The sequence below is a fragment of the Phymastichus coffea genome, unplaced genomic scaffold (assembly GCF_024137745.1).
Source record: "Phymastichus coffea isolate CEN01 unplaced genomic scaffold, Cenicafe_Pcof_1.1 PCOF00120, whole genome shotgun sequence".
Taxonomy (NCBI): domain Eukaryota; kingdom Metazoa; phylum Arthropoda; class Insecta; order Hymenoptera; family Eulophidae; genus Phymastichus; species Phymastichus coffea.
In genome coordinates this window covers 401,657-422,334 of record NW_026706931.1, presented here as the reverse complement: position 1 = coordinate 422,334, position 20,678 = coordinate 401,657, and the positions used below count along the sequence as shown (strand labels likewise).

At 33.0% G+C, this 20,678-nt stretch overlaps 6 protein-coding genes across 8 annotated transcripts; 3 read left to right on the top strand and 3 right to left on the bottom strand.

Annotated features, from left to right (window-relative positions):
* Positions 1 to 829: 829 nt before the first annotated feature.
* On the bottom strand, positions 830 to 3,059 carry LOC131671180 (ATP-dependent RNA helicase DDX47). The gene is made up of 8 exons (XM_058947423.1): positions 2,744 to 3,059; positions 2,572 to 2,665; positions 2,338 to 2,502; positions 2,087 to 2,253; positions 1,784 to 2,020; positions 1,478 to 1,701; positions 1,146 to 1,407; positions 830 to 1,065 (listed from the first exon to the last, which is right to left on the bottom strand). The coding sequence occupies exons 1-8, from the start codon at positions 2,819 to 2,821 to the stop codon at positions 922 to 924; spliced, it is 1,371 nt and encodes a 456-aa protein (XP_058803406.1). The 5' UTR covers positions 2,822 to 3,059; the 3' UTR covers positions 830 to 921.
* A 1,242-nt stretch (positions 3,060 to 4,301) lies between these two features.
* On the top strand, positions 4,302 to 10,362 carry LOC131671210 (DNA (cytosine-5)-methyltransferase 1-like). Its single transcript, XM_058947463.1, has 15 exons — positions 4,302 to 4,524; positions 4,617 to 4,672; positions 4,762 to 5,191; positions 5,271 to 5,634; positions 5,698 to 6,222; positions 6,283 to 6,742; positions 6,822 to 7,436; positions 7,505 to 7,819; positions 7,887 to 8,038; positions 8,115 to 8,446; positions 8,508 to 8,619; positions 8,691 to 8,840; positions 8,910 to 9,076; positions 9,151 to 9,391; positions 9,609 to 10,362. The coding sequence occupies exons 3-15, from the start codon at positions 4,779 to 4,781 to the stop codon at positions 9,837 to 9,839; spliced, it is 4,077 nt and encodes a 1,358-aa protein (XP_058803446.1). The 5' UTR covers positions 4,302 to 4,524; positions 4,617 to 4,672; positions 4,762 to 4,778; the 3' UTR covers positions 9,840 to 10,362.
* Positions 10,363 to 10,657: 295 nt separating this feature from the next.
* LOC131671212 (FAD-dependent oxidoreductase domain-containing protein 1-like) lies at positions 10,658 to 12,922 on the top strand. The gene is made up of 6 exons (XM_058947465.1): positions 10,658 to 10,987; positions 11,053 to 11,373; positions 11,446 to 11,952; positions 12,036 to 12,181; positions 12,243 to 12,483; positions 12,554 to 12,922. Exons 1-6 carry the CDS (start codon positions 10,907 to 10,909, stop codon positions 12,806 to 12,808), a joined length of 1,551 nt encoding a protein of 516 aa, XP_058803448.1. The 5' UTR covers positions 10,658 to 10,906; the 3' UTR covers positions 12,809 to 12,922.
* LOC131671214 (calcium load-activated calcium channel) lies at positions 12,828 to 13,999 on the bottom strand. Of its 2 annotated transcripts, XM_058947470.1 has the most exons (5): positions 13,878 to 13,999; positions 13,716 to 13,800; positions 13,536 to 13,613; positions 13,141 to 13,460; positions 12,828 to 13,063 (listed from the first exon to the last, which is right to left on the bottom strand). In XM_058947470.1, exons 2-5 carry the CDS (start codon positions 13,774 to 13,776, stop codon positions 12,971 to 12,973), a joined length of 552 nt encoding a protein of 183 aa, XP_058803453.1. In that variant the 5' UTR covers positions 13,777 to 13,800; positions 13,878 to 13,999; the 3' UTR covers positions 12,828 to 12,970. The 2 variants fall into 2 exon arrangements, with proteins under 2 accessions (XP_058803453.1, XP_058803452.1); XM_058947469.1 differs by having other exon boundaries at positions 13,716 to 13,998.
* Positions 14,000 to 14,915: 916 nt separating this feature from the next.
* On the top strand, positions 14,916 to 17,626 carry LOC131671211 (uncharacterized). The gene is made up of 5 exons (XM_058947464.1): positions 14,916 to 15,265; positions 15,345 to 15,421; positions 15,487 to 15,568; positions 15,634 to 15,841; positions 15,909 to 17,626. The coding sequence occupies exons 1-5, from the start codon at positions 15,206 to 15,208 to the stop codon at positions 17,606 to 17,608; spliced, it is 2,127 nt and encodes a 708-aa protein (XP_058803447.1). The 5' UTR covers positions 14,916 to 15,205; the 3' UTR covers positions 17,609 to 17,626.
* A 451-nt stretch (positions 17,627 to 18,077) lies between these two features.
* On the bottom strand, positions 18,078 to 20,413 carry LOC131671213 (protein O-glucosyltransferase 2-like). 2 transcript variants are annotated; one of them, XM_058947467.1, is made up of 8 exons: positions 20,385 to 20,402; positions 19,893 to 20,295; positions 19,614 to 19,825; positions 19,330 to 19,541; positions 19,014 to 19,264; positions 18,697 to 18,937; positions 18,327 to 18,626; positions 18,078 to 18,218 (listed from the first exon to the last, which is right to left on the bottom strand). In XM_058947467.1, the coding sequence occupies exons 2-8, from the start codon at positions 20,072 to 20,074 to the stop codon at positions 18,090 to 18,092; spliced, it is 1,527 nt and encodes a 508-aa protein (XP_058803450.1). In that variant the 5' UTR covers positions 20,075 to 20,295; positions 20,385 to 20,402; the 3' UTR covers positions 18,078 to 18,089. The 2 variants fall into 2 exon arrangements, with proteins under 2 accessions (XP_058803450.1, XP_058803451.1); XM_058947468.1 differs by having other exon boundaries at positions 18,078 to 18,261; positions 19,893 to 20,413.
* Between the last annotated feature and the right edge of the window lie 265 nt (positions 20,414 to 20,678).

Here is a 20,678-nt window from a genome sequence, read left to right as displayed (position 1 = left end):
ATACTATACTTTTTCCCTTTTCTCAATTTAATATTAGCATCGTGTTTATATTGTTTATCCTACTTGTATTTCCATGGATATCATATTCTGTAAACCAAATTTATTTTATTAGGATCAATTCAGTATTATAATGTTTTTTCTAAAGAGATTATAAGAAATTAATTACATTTTGACTGATTGCAGAGCTTTTAGTACTATCTTTTGAAGAACTCTTAATTATCTAAGTGATAAAATGTTGCTCAAGTTGAACTTTACCACAGATATCAAATATAAAATCAACATTGAGTTTTCGCAAATTTAATATGCAATACTTTTTTCTTAATTTATTTTTAGATATAAAATACGCAATTAGAAACTTTCAGTATATTAATTTTCCGCTTTGTTGTTTCAAAACTTAATAAATGATTTGCCCAGAACTTTACTATATTTAAGTTTAATATGTATAATAATATAATATTATTAACACGATATTGGAAGATTTGAAAAATATTTTTAACGTCTTCCGACGCTATCCTTTCCTTCAATTTTTCCTTAAAAACAATTTTTGACATCAACAACACCATTAGTTTTTACGTTTTTCCTTTCATGACTGTGTTTATATTTTTTGTTTATTTTTAAGTAGTTTTTTTTACAGTTTTTGCAAAAAAAAAGATTAAAATTTTTGTATTCAAATAATTGTAAAATAGTCGTATCATTTGAACAATTAAATGACCGTGGTATTATTAATAAAAGTAAAGTTACTCAAACTAAAATTTACCGAAATAAAGATAAAATGATTATTAGGTCATGGCAAAATTGTTATACTTTAATATTTTTTCTGTGATTTATTCATTGATATAAAATATGCAAGTGGAAACGAATATTAAATTTACTATGTACATTATTAACTCAATATTTAATTTTTTAGAATTAATATGTTTTTCAATGTTTTTTTCCTTTGCTCTTTCCTTTCTGTTTTCCTTTAAAACGTTTCCTAACGCCAGTCGATAATTCTGTGTCATCACCATCATCTTCTGTATTTCTTCTTTTACTATTTCGTTTAGATTCTTCTTTAGTTTTCATATCCTGTAAATAAAAGAAATTATTTGATATTTTATTCAATATGAAATTTTAATTATCTGTTAGAGATTTAAAAAATTTCTTACAATCTTGACTAATCGCAGAGCTTCTGCTACTCTTTCTTGAAGAACCATTACTTCTTGCTCTTCAGTTTTGTACAAAGGAAGCTGCTGACCTTTAAGTTGCTCAATTCTCTGATACAGTTCGACATCATATTGAGTAACAAAGGTAATGGCAATGCCAGAACGGCCAGCTCTTGCAGTTCTTCCAACTCGGTGTATGTAATCTTTACTGTGTGTTGGTATATCAAAATTAATAACAACATCGACATGTGGAATATCAAGACCCCTAAAAGAAATTATTAATATGACAATTCAAAAAATTTGAATGGGAAAATTATTTTTCAAAACAAATATACCTGCTAGCAACATCAGTGGATATTAAAATTGATCTATTTTTCGCTTTAAATTTAGTAAGAGCAGCAATTCTTTTGTTTTGTGTCATTTGTCCATGTAAAGGTACGGCCATAAACCCTAAATTACGTAAAAGTAGTGCAGTTCTCATAGTATTATTGCATGTAGAACAAAAGATCATAAAACTATTTCCAGACAGTTCATTCAAAATATGAACTAAATACACATCCTACAAAATAAAAATATTATTAGATCTAAATACAAAAGAGTTAAAGTATACTTTTATAGAATACAAATGATAATAGTTGTACTTTAAATTTGACTGGAATAAAAATGTAATACTCCTGCAAAGTTTTCACAGTTTGGTATTTATTGGAAACTTCTACTTTTACTGGATTTCTCAAAGATGCCCGCTGTAACTTCTGTACTTTTTTAGTCATTGTAGCTGAAAACAATAGAGTCCTCCTTTCTCTTGGAATAACTTTTAATATTTTGTCAACTTCTACTTCAAAATCCATGTTCAAAATTCTGTCTGCTTCATCCATGACCTTCAATAAATAATAGTGTAAGACATTTTATTATAATGTAGATGTAGGGATATCATTTAAAATTACCAGGTATTTTAGATTACGCAAACTGAAGCCCTTTGTGTTCTCTAAATGATCAACTAGTCGACCAGGAGTAGCAATAATAATATGTGGTTTTTTGGCTAACATCAATGCTTGAGTCATCATATCCATACCTCCAACAATAACAACACATTTGACAAGAATACTTGCTCCTGCAATGTGTAAACTGTATTAAAAATTATCTACTCCAAAAAAACTATCTTATTGTTATTTAAAGATGGATCAAATATCTTTACCAAGAGCTTCAATTTGCTCAGAAATTTGAATAGCTAACTCTCTAGTTGGAGTCAAAATAAGGGCAAAATATCGTTGAGGATTTTCCAAAAGTGCTTGTAATATCGGAAGAGCAAATGCTGCAGTTTTTCCTGATCCAGTTTCTGCTAATCCAATCACATCTTTCCCTAAAATAATTGCATTACATTAAAAAAGATCACTTCATAAAACTTTTTATTTATAACAGTTTGCAATACCTTGTAATGTTAAAGGGATAGCCTCTCTTTGAATTTTTGTTGGGACACCCCATTTTAAATCATGACATGCTTCACAGAGTTTATCTATGAGACCCTGTGAATCAACAAAGATTTTACATATTTAAAAAAGAAAAAATATATAAAATAAATAAAATAAAAATATTCTACCAACCAAATCTCGCCAAGTTATAACCTTTTCATTTTCATTAATATTTTCCACCGAATCACTTTGTTCTTCTTCCTCCGGCATGTCGATTTTAGTTCTACAATTTTTCTTGTAATGAATCTTAACAAAGTTTAATTAAATATCTAATTATATTATATTATATTTTAAGTAAATTCAAGTAACTACTGGAAACTAAATGTCCCATAAACACAAAGAACACAAACTACGAATCCTTTGAAGTTCGAGCACGAGGTAACTAGGTTAAGTAAGTTCGCACTCCGTGTTCTTATATTTACTATTTTTACTTCCAAATCCAATAAAAATACAAGATGGCGTAAATTAATTCTAACTTGGTAGTGAACCTCAGTTACCGTATGGGTACGACATGGACCTAATGATAGAATTTTGTCATCGAATCGACCCTGGCAAAAAAATGATTGTTAAAAAAAAATACACCATTAGCTTCATCTTAATTTGTACCACCCGAAAATTGCTTTTTTGGAATTTGTACCCCCCCAAAATTTTGAAAAAAGAGGTAAGAACGATATTTCGGAAACTCATACTCCTGGCAGAAAAATGATTGATATCTTAAAAAAAAATACCACTAGTTTCATTTTAATTTGTACCATCAGAAAAATGTTTTTCTGGAATTTGTACCCTCTCAAAAAATAGAGAAAAAAAAGATTTTCGTATGGCAGATTAGCAATTCAAATGAACGTATTACTGCGTATGTGCGGCGGAAAATCTTTGGGGGACTTGAGGTGGATGAAGGTGTTTTATGGCTTAACACGAAGTTTAGTAATAATGTATTTATTCGCTGGAAGATAGATTTGTGGGGGCAGATAAGCCTCCACGAGTTGACACCACGCGGCAGCACAAACGCAAGCAGCTCCTCGAGCCGTGGAGCTGGCTTCCGCACTCTCTCGCTAGCAAGTTGGCCGCAGCGCATTCACGCCTGCTTTCTTGCTCTACTTAAGTTATAAGTTAATTTTAGTTTTGGTCTGTACAGTACGAATAAATACATTATTACTAAACTTTGTGTTAAGTAATAAAACACCTTCATCCACCTCACGTTCCCCAAAGATTTTCCGCCGCACATGCGCAGTAATACGTTCATTTGAATTGCTAATCTACCATACGAAAATCTTTTTTTTCTCTATTTTTTGAGAGGGTACAAATTCCAGAAAAACATTTTTCTGATGGTACAAATTAAAATGAAACTAATGGTTTTTTTTTAAGATATCAATCATTTTTTCTGCCAGGAGTATGAGTTTTCTGAAATATCGTTCTTTCCGCTTTTTTTCAAAATGTTGAGGGGGTACAAATTCCAAAAAACCAATTTTCGGGTGGTACAAATTAAGATGAAGCTAATGGTGTATTTTTTTTTAATCAATCATTTTTTTGCCAGGGTCGTTTCGATAATATAATATCGAAAATGACCGGAAAGTTCCGAATAGTTCCGACCATATCTGTTAATTGCTGTATGTGTGTGTATCTATAATATATAGTAAACTTATAGTACTCTATATAGTCTCGATCATTTCACTTCCGAAGAAGCGTTCAATTCTGAAGCAAGTTCGCGCTTGCTTTCATGAGTGTTCTTAATAAGACCAAGAAATATTAGTATTTATCATCATTTTCAACAGTTTTATAGTTCATTAATTCTATTTCTTGTTGAAATTGCTGTATACCAGTATATTTGAAACTTGGATGATAATTTTTAACAAAATTGAACAATGTTTTAATTAGAGGTTATGTTTGGGTAGTTTTTCGAGGAAATTGCAAGTGTATGCATATTATCATTTTATTACAAAAAGGCGTATATATATAGTTTTTTTTTTGTTCATTTTGATCAGTTTATGTTATTTATCGATTTTAGCGCATTTTTAGTTTCACGTTTACGACGACAATAATTCTTTAGAACCCTATTATTGGGTTAGTAAATACAATATAATTGTATATCACTACTATTTAAGCTTATATTTCAAATATAATATTTAGTAATTGCCATTTATATCTTTCAGTTATTAACGTAGTAAAAATGTTGGTGGAAGCAAATGGCACTGAGCCTGATGAGAATTCAAAAGAAATTTTACCGATTCAGAGGAACGATGATGAAAAACATTGCAAAGAAGCAGAAGAAGAAAATCAAAATGAGAATAATATTGAAGAAGCGCAGCAAGCTAACAAACGGGTAAAAATGGATATAAAAGAAAAACAAATGAGTAAAGTTCATGAAAACAGAAGTAAATCTGGCAAACCAGTTGATCCTGCTTGTGACATTTGTTTTCAAAAGTTGAATGATGAAGATTTAAGACTGTACATTGGCCATCCAAATGAAGCAGTTGACGAATATTCAGTGTTATTAGATCCCAAATTATGTTTATTTAATGGAGATGAAATAGATATTAGTGAAGGAGATGCAAGAGCTTTGAATAAAATTACTGGGTTTAGGTAAATTATAGGATTTTATAAATTGATAAATGCTATATTTCATTTAAATGTGCTATGTTTCTTTTAAATTTTCTGATAGTGTATATGATAAAAATGGACATTTATGCCCATTTGATGGTGGCTTGATTGAGAAAAATATAAATATTTACTTTTCTGGATATGTCAAACCAATATATGAAGATGATTCTTCAATTGAAGGTGGAATCCCTGGAAAAGATTTAGGTCCCATTGTGGAATGGTGGGTTAGTGGATTTGATGGAGGGGAACAACCAATTTTATCCTTTAGTACAGAAATTGGAGATTATGTTCTTATGGAAGCATCTGAGGAATATGCTCCTTTCATGATTTCTGTCAAAGAAAAAAGTTTTGTCAGCAAAACAATTATAGAATTTCTTTTGGACGAAGAAAGTCCTTCATATGAAGATTTATTAAACAAGTTGCAAGTAAGTAGAATTGTAAATCAAATGTAATTTGTATAGTTAAACATATTTATTAACTGATTGTAGACTATTGCTATGCCAAAAGGGTTACCGAAGTTCACAGAAGACATACTCTTGCATCATGCCCAATTTATTTGTGACCAAATTCTTTCATTTGATGAATCTGCCACAGGAGAAGATCCTCTGTTGATTACAGCTCCATGCATTAGAGCATTGATCAATCTTGCTGGAATAACATTTAATAAAGGAAAAACTATGAGGAAGGGTAGGAAACGCAACAACACCAGACAACAAGAAGACGATTGGCGTCAAGGTTTGATGAGAAAAGCACAAAAAGAGAAAAAAGCAACTTGGACGAAGGCTACAACAACTCAATTGGTCAACAATATGTTTGAAAGTTTTTTCCCTGATCAGCTAGCTAATAATAAAGATTCAATGACTATTAAACGTCGAAGATGCGGAGTGTGTGAAAATTGTCAAAATCCTGATTGCGGAGAATGCGCTGCTTGTAAAAATATGATTAAATTTGGAGGTCCAGGTCGTAGTAAGCAAGCGTGTACAAGACGTCGTTGTCCAAACATGGAAATTCAGGTAAATCATTTTATTTACTTTATCGGAAAATTATTTATGTTTCATTTTTTTAAATGTTAGGAAGCAAATGATGAAGATCCAGATGATCAAGATCCGGCAGAGGGTGATGCAGAACCAAGTTTATTGGCTCATAGAAAAATGCTTGGTTCTTTGAAAAGTAGAACTGGTAAAATTGAATGGTTGGGTAAACCGATTAGTGTTGATGCCAAAGGAGAATTTTATAAAGCTGTTCAACTTGACTCTGAAGTCATTGAAATAAATGACTATGTGTTTATTGAATCTGTAAATCCAAGTGTACCTTTGCAAATTGTAAAAGTTATATATATGTGGGAAAATAAAATGGGAATCAAAATGTTTCACGCGACGTGGCTATGGCGGGGAAGTGAAACCGTTTTAGGGGAAACTTCTAGTTCCAGTGAACTGTTTTTAGTAGATGATTGTCAAGATGTGCCGATTTCTTATGTTAAATCAAAGACTACGGTAATTCACAGATCAACACCTGAAAATTGGGATGAATTAGGTATGATTTTTCATAATCGTTCGAAATATGTAATATACGAATTTTTTCATTTTATCCAATTGTTTTCTAATTATTTTAGGTAATGTCAACGTTGACTCTAGTATGGACGAATCAAAGGAAGACATTACTTCTTTTTATTATCAAAAACGTTATGACCCAAATACTGCTAGATTCGAAGATCCTGGACCAGAGTTAGAAGCTAAAATAGAGATGAAGTACCGTTTTTGTGCAGCTTGTAGTAGATGCTCCAACGTGCAAACTGTTTCTAGACCTCAAGTTTTTGAGAAATTGGAAGAAAAAAGTAGCAAAGAAGTTTTGTATGGCATGGTTAAATTTAGAGATGAGGAGTACCGTGTAGGTAGCGTTGTATATTTACAACCAAAAACATTCAAGTTTAAATATCCTCCTCCTTACCAAAATATCATAAGAATACCAAAACAGCAAGTTGACGAAGACAGATTTCCTGAGTACTATCGAAAATTTAATGATCGCATTAAAGGTTCCAATTTCGACACACCCGAACCTTTCGATATAGGCTATATTACAAACATTTATGCTACTACAAACGTAAAATTACTTGCTTCCTCTAATTTATATATTAAAGTCAAAAAAATGTACCGTCCAGAAAATACTTATAAAAGTGAAAGTTTGAAACAACGATCTGATATTAATGTTCTGTATTGGAGCGAAGAAGGTATGTATTTCCACAGGTAAATCACTTCTTTTATCTCTATTTTATAATTTCTTTGTTTAATTTTCCAGAGATTACCATCCCATTTAGCAGTGTTACTGGGAAATGTTATTTAACATATTCAGAAAACATAGAAGATATAGATGCATGGTCAATGGCAGGACCGAACCGCTTTTATTTCTCTCAAATGTACATCAATAAGGATGAAGAATTTGATGATCCACCTCCAAAAGCATGTAGCATTGGAAAAATTGCCAAAACAAGCGACAAATTAAAATCAAAAAGTAGAAAAGCAGAGCATCAATCCAAATTTATAGACATTCCTCCAGAATGGGCTCCAATCTCGAAGAAACTTAGAACCCTTGATGTGTTCGCCGGTTGCGGAGGTAAAATTACAGTTTTTATGTCATATTTTGCAATCTTAGCTAATGCACGATTTTTCTTTAATTTCAGGACTTTCTGAAGGTTTAAAGCAGGCTGGGATCAGTGAAAGTAAATGGGCTATTGAAGTAGATGAAGCTGCAGCTCATGCTTATCGTCTAAATAACCCTGACGCTGCAGTTTTTACCGGAGATTGCAATACTTTCTTGAAAAAAGTCTTGAATGTAATTTATTTTTCTATTTTGTTTGCTACTATAAGAAGGTATTTTGTACAATTTATCAAGCTAACATAATTCTTAGGGTGAAACTGCAGTAGGTAAACAGCGTTTACCACAAAAGGGTGAAGTGGATCTGCTTTGTGGAGGACCTCCATGCCAAGGGTTTAGTGGCATGAACAGATTCAATTCCAGAGCCTATTCTCTATTCAAAAATTCACTTGTTGTATCGTATCTTTCGTACTGTGATTACTATCGACCTCGATTCTTTATTATGGAAAACGTACGGAATTTCGTAACATTTAAAAAGAGTTTAGTTCTAAAGTTGACTTTAAGATGTCTTATAAGAATGGGATACCAGTGCACATTTGGAATCCTTCAAGCAGGAAACTTTGGTGTTCCACAAACACGTAGAAGGTATTCCCAGCAACTTTAAACCTTATTTTATAAATAACAACTATACAATTCATTTTTTCAGAATGATATTACTAGCTGCCGCTCCAGGTGAATTTCTTCCGAATTATCCCAATCCTCTTCATGTCTTTAGCAAATCAGCCTGCAATTTAAATGTTGTTATAGATAACAAAAAGGTGATATTACGTTTACGCTGATTTTAATAATACAATTTTAACTGAATTTAAAATAAAATTTATGCTTATAGTATTTTCCAATTTATGACTGGGCGGATTCAGCTCCGTACAAAGTAACTACAATTCGAGATGCACTCTCGGATTTGCCAGCTATTAAAAGTGGAAAAAATGACGATACCATGAGCTACGGTAATGAGCCATTATCTCACTTTCAAAAGAAGGTAAAAATTTGTGTATATTTGACTTTCCTATAGTTACACAAATTGATTGTATATTTTATAAAATTACAGATTAGAAATGGAATTAGTGACAATTTGTTATTAGATCACATATGTAAAGATTTAGGAGCATTAGTTGAAGCTCGTATGGCTCACATTCCTACTGTGAGCGGATCTGATTGGCGCGATTTGCCAAATATTGTCATCCCATTAAGCGATGGAACACATTGTAACAAATTGTAAAACATTGTTTTGATTCTAAAACTTTTCAAAATTACATTGGTTAAAATGTTACGGTCGCTTTATTTTACAGAAAGTATAATTACAATGATAAAAAAGCGGGTAAAAGTTCTACTGGAGCGTTAAGAGGTGTTTGTAACTGTGCTACAGGAAAAACCTGTAATCCTCTTGATAGACAAGATAATACTTTAATTCCCTGGTGTCTTCCTCACACTGGCAATCGTCATAACAACTGGGCTGGTCTGTATGGGAGAATTGAGTGGGATGGCTTCTTTAGTACCACTATTACCAATCCTGAGCCCATGGGTAAACAGGTAACAATATTGAAAATAATATTTTTTCTATATAAAATAATATTATTGAAAATAATATATAAAATAATATATAAAATAATATTATTGAAAATTCTTTTCAATTTTTAATCAACTCTATTCGATTATTTTGTCCGTATAATTTTAATATAATTTTCATAATTTAATATAATTTTCATTGCGCTGTCAGAGTAAGAAAAATTTCTATTTTGTTTTTAAGGGACGAGTTCTTCATCCAGAACAAACAAGAGTTGTAAGTGTACGAGAATGTGCCAGGTCTCAAGGATTTCCAGATAGTTTCCGATTTTACGGAAATATACAAGATAAGCATAGGCAGGTTGGAAACGCTGTACCTCCTCCGCTTGCTGCAGCGATTGGCTTAGAAATTAGAAAGAGTGTTAGTAAAGCAGAAATTGCATTAAATGAAGAGAAAAATAAAAATCTATATTAATTTTTTTTAAAGATACATTTTTTTAATGACTAAATTTAATTTACGTAAATTAGATATAGGTTTGTACAATTATATTGAATTTAATAGTTTTCGTAAGTTATTGTTAAAAACTACTTTATAATTCATCTGGCGTGCTGAAAATTTGCAGTCTTGAATTTAAATGATATAAATTTTAGTAATTTTTTTACATGAGGTAATAATGATTCTACTTATTAAATTTGACTAAATAGCATTGAAGAAAACTTGCGAAGTATGTGTACAACAAATATCTTATGATTTTCTTCAATCAATTATGTAATTAGATATATGAAATGTTGTGTGCCTTAGATAAATTGCGTGTACATTGCAATTCTCAAGTAAAAAAATACTTTAATGCATTGTTCAATTTTTTCGAACACATTTTTATATAACTAAGAACTTTCAGTACATTTTATATGCTATTTACCCAAGTGTAAAGTATTCCTTGAAATAAAAATAAATATAAACAATAATGATTTTTGTATTTGATTTGGTTAAATTCAGAGTAAATGAATGTGTATCAAGTAAACAAAATTACCTTTTTTGTAATTATCCAACAGTTTTTTCATAAATATTTTTTTACATATTAAAACACTATTTGAATACCAGCAATTTGTTATTCTGAAAAAATTTATCGGCATTTACGATATCTATAAGCGATAGCAATAAAATGATATGACGATTCTCGCGCCATATCTTTATAAATTCTCGTCCAATGGCGTGATGTCCTCTGCTTGCCCCTACATTTTCTTCAAGCAGCTGATATAGTTTGATTTTTTGCTAAGGCACATGGTGCGTGTTTTATGTAGTCATAGTGCGTCAAATGTTTGTGCAAGCATCAATCAGCTTATCAGTTTTTTAAAAACATTCTTAAATGTTAGCTATAAATTTATGAGGAGATACTCGAGGGGAGATTATTGTTATTTAATACAAGAATGAATTTAAACGTTCTAATTTTTTTTAATTGATATCGACGTATCTCGTTCTGTCAGTTCATGCAGCTGAACAGACTTGATTTGTTGATTTTTATTTAACAAACAACAATTAAAATGCTGCGTTCGCTTTTTCGAAAAAGTAGTCCACAAATAAACTCGACATGTGTGCAGTTAAGCCATTTATTTTCAACAAAGGTTAGATTAATTAATACAATTTAATAGTTATTTCATTATTTGAAAAAACTTGTTTGATTTTACAGAATCTTGGAGGAAATGATACTGATAGTGTACCGAATTTATCAGTAAAGACAGACACTCCTCAGGAAAAATTAATGAAATGTTTCAAGAGAGACAAGGAGCTTTTGAAAAGAAAATTAACTTTTTGGAAAAATTGGAGTAATCCTACCATTAACGACAAAGGAAAAGTACTAGATTGGGATAGCCCACATTCTCCAATTTTTTCAAATTACTGTGACGTAGTTATTATTGGAGGAGGAGCAATGGGTATCTCAACTGCTTATTGGCTACAAGTTTTTTGTAGAAACAGTTTAAATATTATAGTTATAGAAAAAGATCCAACAGTGAGAGCTTTAACAATTTTACTTTTTTTAACATATTGAAATAAATAAAATCTTTGTGTATTTTTTTCATAGTATAAAAGTGCATCCAGTGTTTTATCTGTTGGTGGTGTACGGCAACAGTTTTCTTTAGAAGAAAATATTGAAATGTCCTTGTTTGGTGCAGAATTTATACGCAACGCCAATAAATATCTAGGTATTCTAGGAGAACCTGTGGTTGATTTACAATTTCATCCATATGGGTACTTATCTCTTGCTACCGAAGACAAAGTGGATATATTGAAAAAAAATTCAAAATTACAAAATTCCAAAGGAGCCAAAAATGTGTTGTTGACTAAAAATCAGTTGAAGGATAAATTTCCTTGGCTCACTACAGATGATATAGAGCTTGGATGTCTTGGCTTAGAAAAAGAAGGATGGTTTGATCCGTGGTTGCTTGTCACAGCTTTGAAACGTAAAGCAATATCAATGGGAGTTGAATTTGTGATTGCAGAAGCCAAAGGTTTCAATTTTAAAGTAAATAACAATATCACAATTTCTGGAATCAACAATGAAAATTATGAAGAGCTTGGATATTTGATTGTAAGTATACATTAATAATATAATAATAAGTATTTTTACTACATATTAGTTAAATTGAACCATTTAATTTATCTAAACTTTAGGTACAAACTGAGGATGGCAATCTAAGACCTATACACTTTAGCAAATGTGTTATAGCAGCTGGTGCATTCAGTGGACAAGTAGCTAAAATGGCAAGAATTGGATATGGGGAAAACACATTGTCCGTTCCTTTGCCAGTAGAACCTAGGTAAATTTATTTACTAGTTTTTCAAGGCCTAAAAGAATAGAAAAAAAAATTATTTTTTTAGGAAAAGATATGTGTATTGTTTTCACGCTCCAGATGGTCCAGGGCTTAACACCCCAATGACTATAGATCCAACAGGTGTTTATTTTCGGCGTGAAGGCCTAAATAATCATTATATTTGCGGTCGTTGTCCGTTGGATGGCGAGGAGCCGTCTATAAACAATTTGGATGTTGATCTAGAATTTTTTGATAACAGTATTTGGCCTACACTTGCTCACAGAGTGAAAGCTTTCGAAAATTTAAAGGTTTATTTATTTTTAATTTTATGATCAAATAAAGTCAACTTTTTCAAACTACATTTATTTAATTCTTAAGGTCAAATCTTCATGGGCTGGTTATTATGAATACAACACTTTCGATGAAAATGGAATTATTGGGTATCATCCATATTATCACAACTTGCTATTTGCTACTGGATTTAGTGGCCATGGTATTCAACAAGCTCCTGCAGTTGGAAGAGGAATTGCAGAGCTAATTATACATAATGAATTTGTAGCAATGGATTTAACTAGGCTGTCATTTGATAGATTTATAACTCAAGAGGCAATGAGAGAATCAAACATTTGGTAAACACTAAACACCTTGTAAACTATTTGTAAATAAATAAAAAATTGTTTTGTTTATTACCCCAAGTTAATTATTTCACAATCTCTCTATACATATTCATTCATTTTTCCATCCATAATTGCTTTGTAAAATAGACTAAATTAAATTGGTTTTGTACTTCTATTTTTATTTAAATTGTTGAGGTGGTGGACCAAATATACTGCCACTCTGTTTGCTAGCTGTTCGAGATGGAGCAAAACCAAGTAATTTTTGAATATTCTGTAATTTTATAAGTAGAATTTGATTTGTATATATAAATAGCTTTATTAAAATAGACAAATTAAAGCAGTAAATACCTGTCTTATACTCATTGTACATAAAATGTATAAAAATATAAAGGAACACTCTGTATAATCATCACCTGCTAAATTTCTATGTGACAAACCTTGGATCCAACTTATAGGAACAAAAGGCAATCTAGCCACAATACGTCCATCAAAAATACTGTTGAACATACTCAGGAGTGCGGTAAAGGCAAAACCAATAGCAAACATTGATTTCATTTTGACAAGTGACAAGTCTCTATTATTATTTTTTAGTCTTTCTTCCTCTCTCTCAATTTTTTTCTTTTGCTGCTTATCCAATGAATCTCCATGAGCTTCTTTTCTTTTTTCTACTATTTTCAAATAAAATAAACTTCAGCTGAAAAACTAGTGGTTTTATCCAATAATAAGTGAGTCAAATTACTTACATTTTTTACTTTGCTTTTCTACCTCAGCTTTTAGTTTTTGATATTTTTCAGTTCTATAAACCATTAACCAAGTTAAACCTTTATAATATTAAAATAAAGTAATTAAATTTATATAGTGAATATAAAGTATTTTAATAGATATATAGAATATTTTAATAGATGAATAAATAAATAAATTACCTTCACCCAGAAGAGCAGTGCATACACTAATGAACAAAATTAGAACTGTGTCTGCCCACATGACTAAATTCTCCTAAACTTGATACTAGTAATGAAATTGTTACAAATTTAATTATTAATTTACAACTACTTGCAATATAAGATTAGCCATAGAAATTTTACAAAATATTGACAACACAAAAACGAAATGGCCAGGTGATCAGGTGGTCACGTTTATTCTAGTTGATCTATCAGCTTATCAGAGAGAGCGGAAGTTTTTTGCTCCGTGATGTGGCTGGTAAAAGCGCGAAGAAAGGCAATCCACAATAACGAGACTATATAGTCATTATAGCCAAAAGCGACTTTTAGTTAGTATCCTCTTCGCTCACTCAGTGGCACTACTGGGCTTCCGTAATACACATTTCAGAGTTTTCAGACTATGACGATCAACTTTTCAGGGGTAGGTTTCAGATTTTCTTGAAACTTGGTCTACGTATTGTTTTATATGGTAGTGTATTTAAGTATGGATTATTAGATCATTATAATAATTATATCAAAAGTTATAAACAATTGAAAATTTTTGACGAAAAATTTTCAAAAATTTATATCTCCGCAACCATTTAAGTTATTGAAGCGAATTTTTTTCAAATTACGCATATAAGAGTGTACTTTGAAAATATTGAGTGAACAATACTTTTTTTCAAAAGTTATTAACATTTTTTTTAAACAATTGCCCATATCTCAAAAAATGTTATTTTTATTTTAAAAATTCTTTTTTTATTGCATTCCTTGAAATTTTATCTTTAAGAATCCGTTTTAAAATTCATCGAACGATCATTAGATGCGACACGATGAGCGATAATAGTGGACGCTGACAGGCCTTACGACGCTTGTCGGCCGCGCATCGGCGCTGCTATCAAACTTGCCGACTTATCGGCGTCGTAGGGACTGTGAGCGTCCACTATTATTGTTTATAACTCTTGATATAATTATTATAATGATTTAATAATCCATACTTAAATACAGTACTACATAAGCAATATGTAGACCCAGTTTCAAGAAAATCCAAAACCTACCCCTAAAAAGCTAATCGTCATAGTCTGGAATGTCCCAGAAATGCAATCAAAAAATGAACAGACGTATAAAAGTTCGCGCTTTTGCCACTAAGAACGCTGTTCTCCCAAGCTTTCTGTGATCTTTACGAGTCTAGAAATGGGCGAACGTGTAGTGTTGTCTCGATGTATTATTGCAGTTAAAAAATTTCAAGAAAAACTCGTGCTTTCGTGTGAATTTTGTGAGAACAATACTATCATACCTGGATAGATAAATTATTTTGACTTCTTACTACAAGAAGTTTATAACTCAACTAGTCGTACGGACAAAAATACATGTCGCCGAAAGAGTTGAATTTCACTTTTTCATTTCGGAACTACACGACACTTTTTGAATCGACAAACGTATCAAGTGCTTTAGTAAATATTTAATTAATTTATTTGAAATAATTAAATAAAATGTCTGTTGCCTATGCGCAACGAGGTAGACCACCTCCCACACCAGCTCAAATACAAAAAGTACGAATATAAATTAAATCAAAACGTACTTACTAACCTATTGCAGACTCCACAGTAATTTCATTCATTTTATTTCTAGATGCTGGATGAAAATAGTCATCTTATACAGACTATACAAGATTATCAGAGTAAAGGAAAGTCACAAGAATGTATACAGTGAGTTGAATAAGTTTGCTATTGGTTTCAATGTACACATTTTTGAATGTACATTATTTTGACAGGTATCAGCAAATGCTACACAGGAATTTAGTATATTTGGCAACTATTGCAGATGCAAATCAAAATATACAAGCATTATTACCTGTAAGATGATAAAAAATATATATCTCTTTTATCACTATCAACTTATACTTTTATTGTTTCTATAGGCTCCTCAAACTATACCCAATGGACCACATCATGGTATGATGGCACCTCAAGGTCCACCCAATGTGCCTGCTTCTGCTGGTCCTGGGGGAGAAATACCTCCCAATGCACAGCAACAATTACCAATGTCTGGCTTCAATCAAGGCCAGCCAATGCCACAAGGTGCATATAGAGGACCAATGATGCCTGGTCAAGGGCCACCAATGAATCGTAAGTTTAGTAAATAATTGCAACAAATAGTAGCAATGATGAATTTTATTTGAATATTCTTCTTTAGGGCCACCAGCAGGCTCACAGCCATACAGAGGAGGACAACAAAATTACCCTCCTCAACCACCTCAACAAGGTTACCATCCACCTTATGCTAATCAAGGCCCAACAGCAAATTACCAGGGTCCCCAGAATGCCAATTATGTACCTGCTGGTCAACAAAATCAATATGGACCCCCGAATGCACCACCACAACAGCAAGGCTACCCTACTGCTGGGAATCAACCGAACTATGGACCTCCAGCAGCAGTAAACAACTATGGACCTCAGCCTGGTGGTTACCCCAATGCCAATCAAGCTCCTGCAGGCTATGGACCACCACCTCCAAATCAACAAGGATATCCTCCATCTAATGCACCTCAACCGAATTTTCCAAGTGCAGGACCGCAGCAGCCGCCTTATGCAAGTCCTAGCCCACAGCCGAGTTATCAACAGCCCCCCAGTCAAGGCCCTCCTCCTCCACCACCGCAAAATGCCTACAGTCAGAATCCACAAGCTACCAATTATCCGCCGTCTTCTGCGCAAGGCTATCCTAACAGCGTTCCGCCTCAGCAACATTATCCGCCGCCACCGCCGCCGCCTACGTCAAATACTCAACAGACTCAACCCCCAGTACCACAACAACCTCCTCAGCAACAGCAGCAGCCCGGACCATCACAGCAGCAGCCTCCATACAGTAATCAACCGAGTCCAAGCCAGCAACAGCCAGGCGGTGGACCGGCGCAGTACGGCCCAACTTCGAGTGCACCTCCGTTTAACACTACAAGTAATGCAAATACCTATGTACAAAGCGGCCAATCCACCGGAACGCCATCTGCCTCGACACAAACAATGACTCCCAACAATCCACCTCCTCCAACGTCTCAACAAGGTACTTATCCTCAAGCAGCACCACCACCTCCTAATTGGGGAAATCCGGTGCACTCGCCTCACCAGCCCCCTCATCAGCCGCCGCCACCACCACCGCCGCATCAGTCGCCTCATCAAGCGCCCCATGCTCCACCACACCAGCCGCCTCCACATCAGTCTTCCCACCCCCCTCATCAGCAGCAAGCATCTCCACATCCACCGCATCAGCAACCATCGCCACATCCACCGCATCAGCAACCGTCGCCACATCCGCCGCATCAGCAACCGTCGCCACATCCACCGCATCAGCAACCATCGCCTCATCCACCTCATCAGCAACCATCGCCACATCCACCACATCAGCAACCGTCGCCACATCCGCCATCGCAGCATCAACAGCAACACCAAGCGCCGCCGTCGCACCAGTCGCCACATCCATCCCCGCATCAATCTCCACAGCAAGCGCCTCCATCTCAGACTCCTCCTCAGTCACAGCAGCAGCAACAATCTCCTAGTCCTGCCCCTTCAGGTTTCCAGCCGCAGCCGCCCACTGGTCCGTCCCAAGGCCCTGGAGGACCTCCGCAACCGCAGCCGCAGCCGCCGACTGGCTATGGGCCACCACAGCAGTCTCACCCAGCGACGACGCAAACCTACGCTCCTCCAACACCAGGTGTACAGTCTCAAGTTTACCCACCTCATCCTCCACAGCCAGGTCAGCACTATGGTTACCCGCAGTACCCTCCTCAGAATTATCACCCGCCGAGACCACCTACCGGTCACATGCCTCCACCGCCAGGCCCGCAAGGCCCTCCTCCCAACCAATATGCTGGTTATGGCTACCAGCCGCCTCCACAATAGATGAGCGTACACTCATGAAATTGAATCAAAATTGGCTTCTCACAACAAACTTCGAGGCATGTTCTTACCATTCACGTTTACACTAACATATTGTATAAAATTAATTTTTTAACAATTATACATTTCTTTTTACTCCATGTGTTACATTCATAGAACAGAAGGAACCATAGATTTTATTACCAATGAAGTATATCACAACATATTTTATAGAGTGAATTGTAAAATATGATCTGAGAAAATACTAAAAACTACAACATTATTGATACACTTTTCATTGTAAGCAAATTAATCAAGAACAATTATCTTCAATTATACATGTAATTAATGTCATGTTCCATTTGCAATGAAATCTGTAATACATTCCCTTCGAGTGATTCAAGATTGAATGACCAGTTTTCGAACGTGCTTAATAATAGCACTCTTATTTTTCGTTTTGTGTAATATAAGCAATCTTTGTAAACAATTAGATAAATATGTACATTTAATTTAAAATTAAACTATTGTAAAGTCTGTCAACTTTGTTTAAGTGATTTTCAAAGTTCATCTCTTTGTTGTTCTTCATTAATTGTACATTCACATTCATATTCTGGCTGTGTAACATGTTCCATTTCTGGAAATATATTTATAGGGTTTTGAATACGTTTGCTCCACTCCTGATGACAAATGGTAAAATTGTTATTTTCAATCTTTTAATGTTAAATACAAATTGTATACTTACTTCTATTAAAGCAACGAGGTAGCAAAATATATTTTGAGGCATTAAATTATCTCTTGCATATTGCCTAGCTATTTTTGTAACTTTGTGGGCCTCATCATCGTGTCTCATTGCCCACTTAACTTTTTCGATTAAGTCCGACAGATCACTGTTGACTGTAATAAAGTGTTTATCTGCTTCAAAATCTTGGTAAAAAAATTCGAAATATTTTGAATTCTGTTTAAACACTAGAGAATCTCCTGCGAGTAAATAGGGAAATCTATATGCTGCCACCGTTCCATCAATATTTAGTTGATATTTATACTAAAATGTAATCACTTTTGTAAATAAAAATATTAGATACTTTTAAAATTTTGAGTTACTATTTACTCACCTCAAAAAAATCGAAAAAGCTAACATGCTTTTGTTTAGGTCCATATTTTTTTATTTGATCTTCATTTGAGAAAAAGAAATTTGTCATTGACACATTAAAGAGAGAAGGGTTTTTTCTAGCTATATCAATTAAATTTAGACGTTGCATGTTGGAATCTCTTCCTCTCCAAAACACCTTTTCAATTTTTTCACTCCAAGGCAATTTTGTATTGCCTTGTACAGACAACATATCTAACATTACTCTACAAATAAATGCATAATCTTGCAATAAAATTACAATATTTGTAAAATTAATAGAGATTAAGACATGTAAGCCACCTTCCCATTCCTTCTACAGATGATTCAGTAAGCTCATAGGTAGGCAGAACTACATCATTAAAATTTTCATGCCCACACCATGAGAAAATTGGAAACATTTCTATATTTGTATTCTTTTCAACCAGAGGCCAATCTCCCAAATTTGCAAAGAATTCTACATCTGGTAATACAGTTTTTCTTGTTATAGAAAGTAAAATTGCATCATAAAATGTTTTAAACCCGACATGTTCTCCAAAACACTTTCTATGAACCTGAAATTATACAGAATATATTCATTTTTGTTTTTATATATTTATATACAAGAAAATAAAAGTACATTGTTAGATTTGACAACATAATGGCATATACTGATACTTTTTGGTTTGTTGAATGTTGATATTAAATTATCTCGTAAAACATCAAAATTCACACGAGGAAAATTCATAAGATTTTCATTAACCAATTTCTTACTCTTGCTGCAAAAATTATTTTTTAACCAAGATTGTACTGATGTATTTGGACAGTAACATTCTTCTTCATATACTGGGCCTACAAGTAAAAACATAAAACTTACTTAAATTATACTTTATATATTTTAATGTTAAATAATATAAACTGCACCTTTGAAAAATGACTTCTGTAATGGTACAATTTGGTTTTTCACTTTAATAATGATACTGAGATTGAAACAGGTATTGTAAATTCGATATCGAAAAATGAAACTTGCATCTTTGCAATCTAAAACTTGTGGCCAAATACGACAAGGAGTTTTGTCCTTAGTAATTCCATTTATAGCAAATGATACAATTTTGTCTTCTATTGGTTCTGTAATACTGTAAAATATGTTATGTCATAATTAGTTTTGACTTCCAGTATATGTAACAAAAACAGTATACAAACTTGATTCCTTTGCTATCTACAAGTTGTAAATAAATATATCTCGCTCGTAATGTAATGTCCTCAGGATGTAATCCTGGGCCCCACACAAATGTTTTCAGTGCATCTATATCGTTTATATTACTTTCAACACAATAATGTAGATAACAAATTATAAAAATTGATAAAATAAGTAATCGAGTCATACTGCTAGAGGTCTCTTTCAAATATTAAAACATATTATAAATTAAATATATCATCATCTGTTATGCTCATAATTATTTTCCATAGCAAACTAAATCACAAAAATATGTATTTGTAATAATGGATTGGTTGTCAAGCCGGCGATAAGGTTACTTGTATACAGTGTCATGTCATGCAGATCGCAGAGTATATTTCAAACATTAACGCATACTCTATGATATACCTATTCGCACAATATAAATTTAAATTCAATACATTGTTCAAATATAGCGCAAAGAACAAACGGAAAATTCGTAATGTTTACAATTGTACCTTATCATTTTATAATAAAATCGACTGAACTATATATATACATACACACACATATATATATATAGAATATAACAATTATGCGCAGTAGTTTTTTTAATAAAAATTTTTAAAAACTAGAAAATAGATCTTTGATTAGAGTTGTCCTCCGCCTTCGTATAAAGACAACGCTAATCAACACATGTTATGCCAGAAATAGTGTTAAAATACATCGAAATAATAAGAACGTAAATTTTATTTATTTTATTATTTACAGAGTATTTCTAGTATTTTGGGTACTAAATAACATCGTAAGAT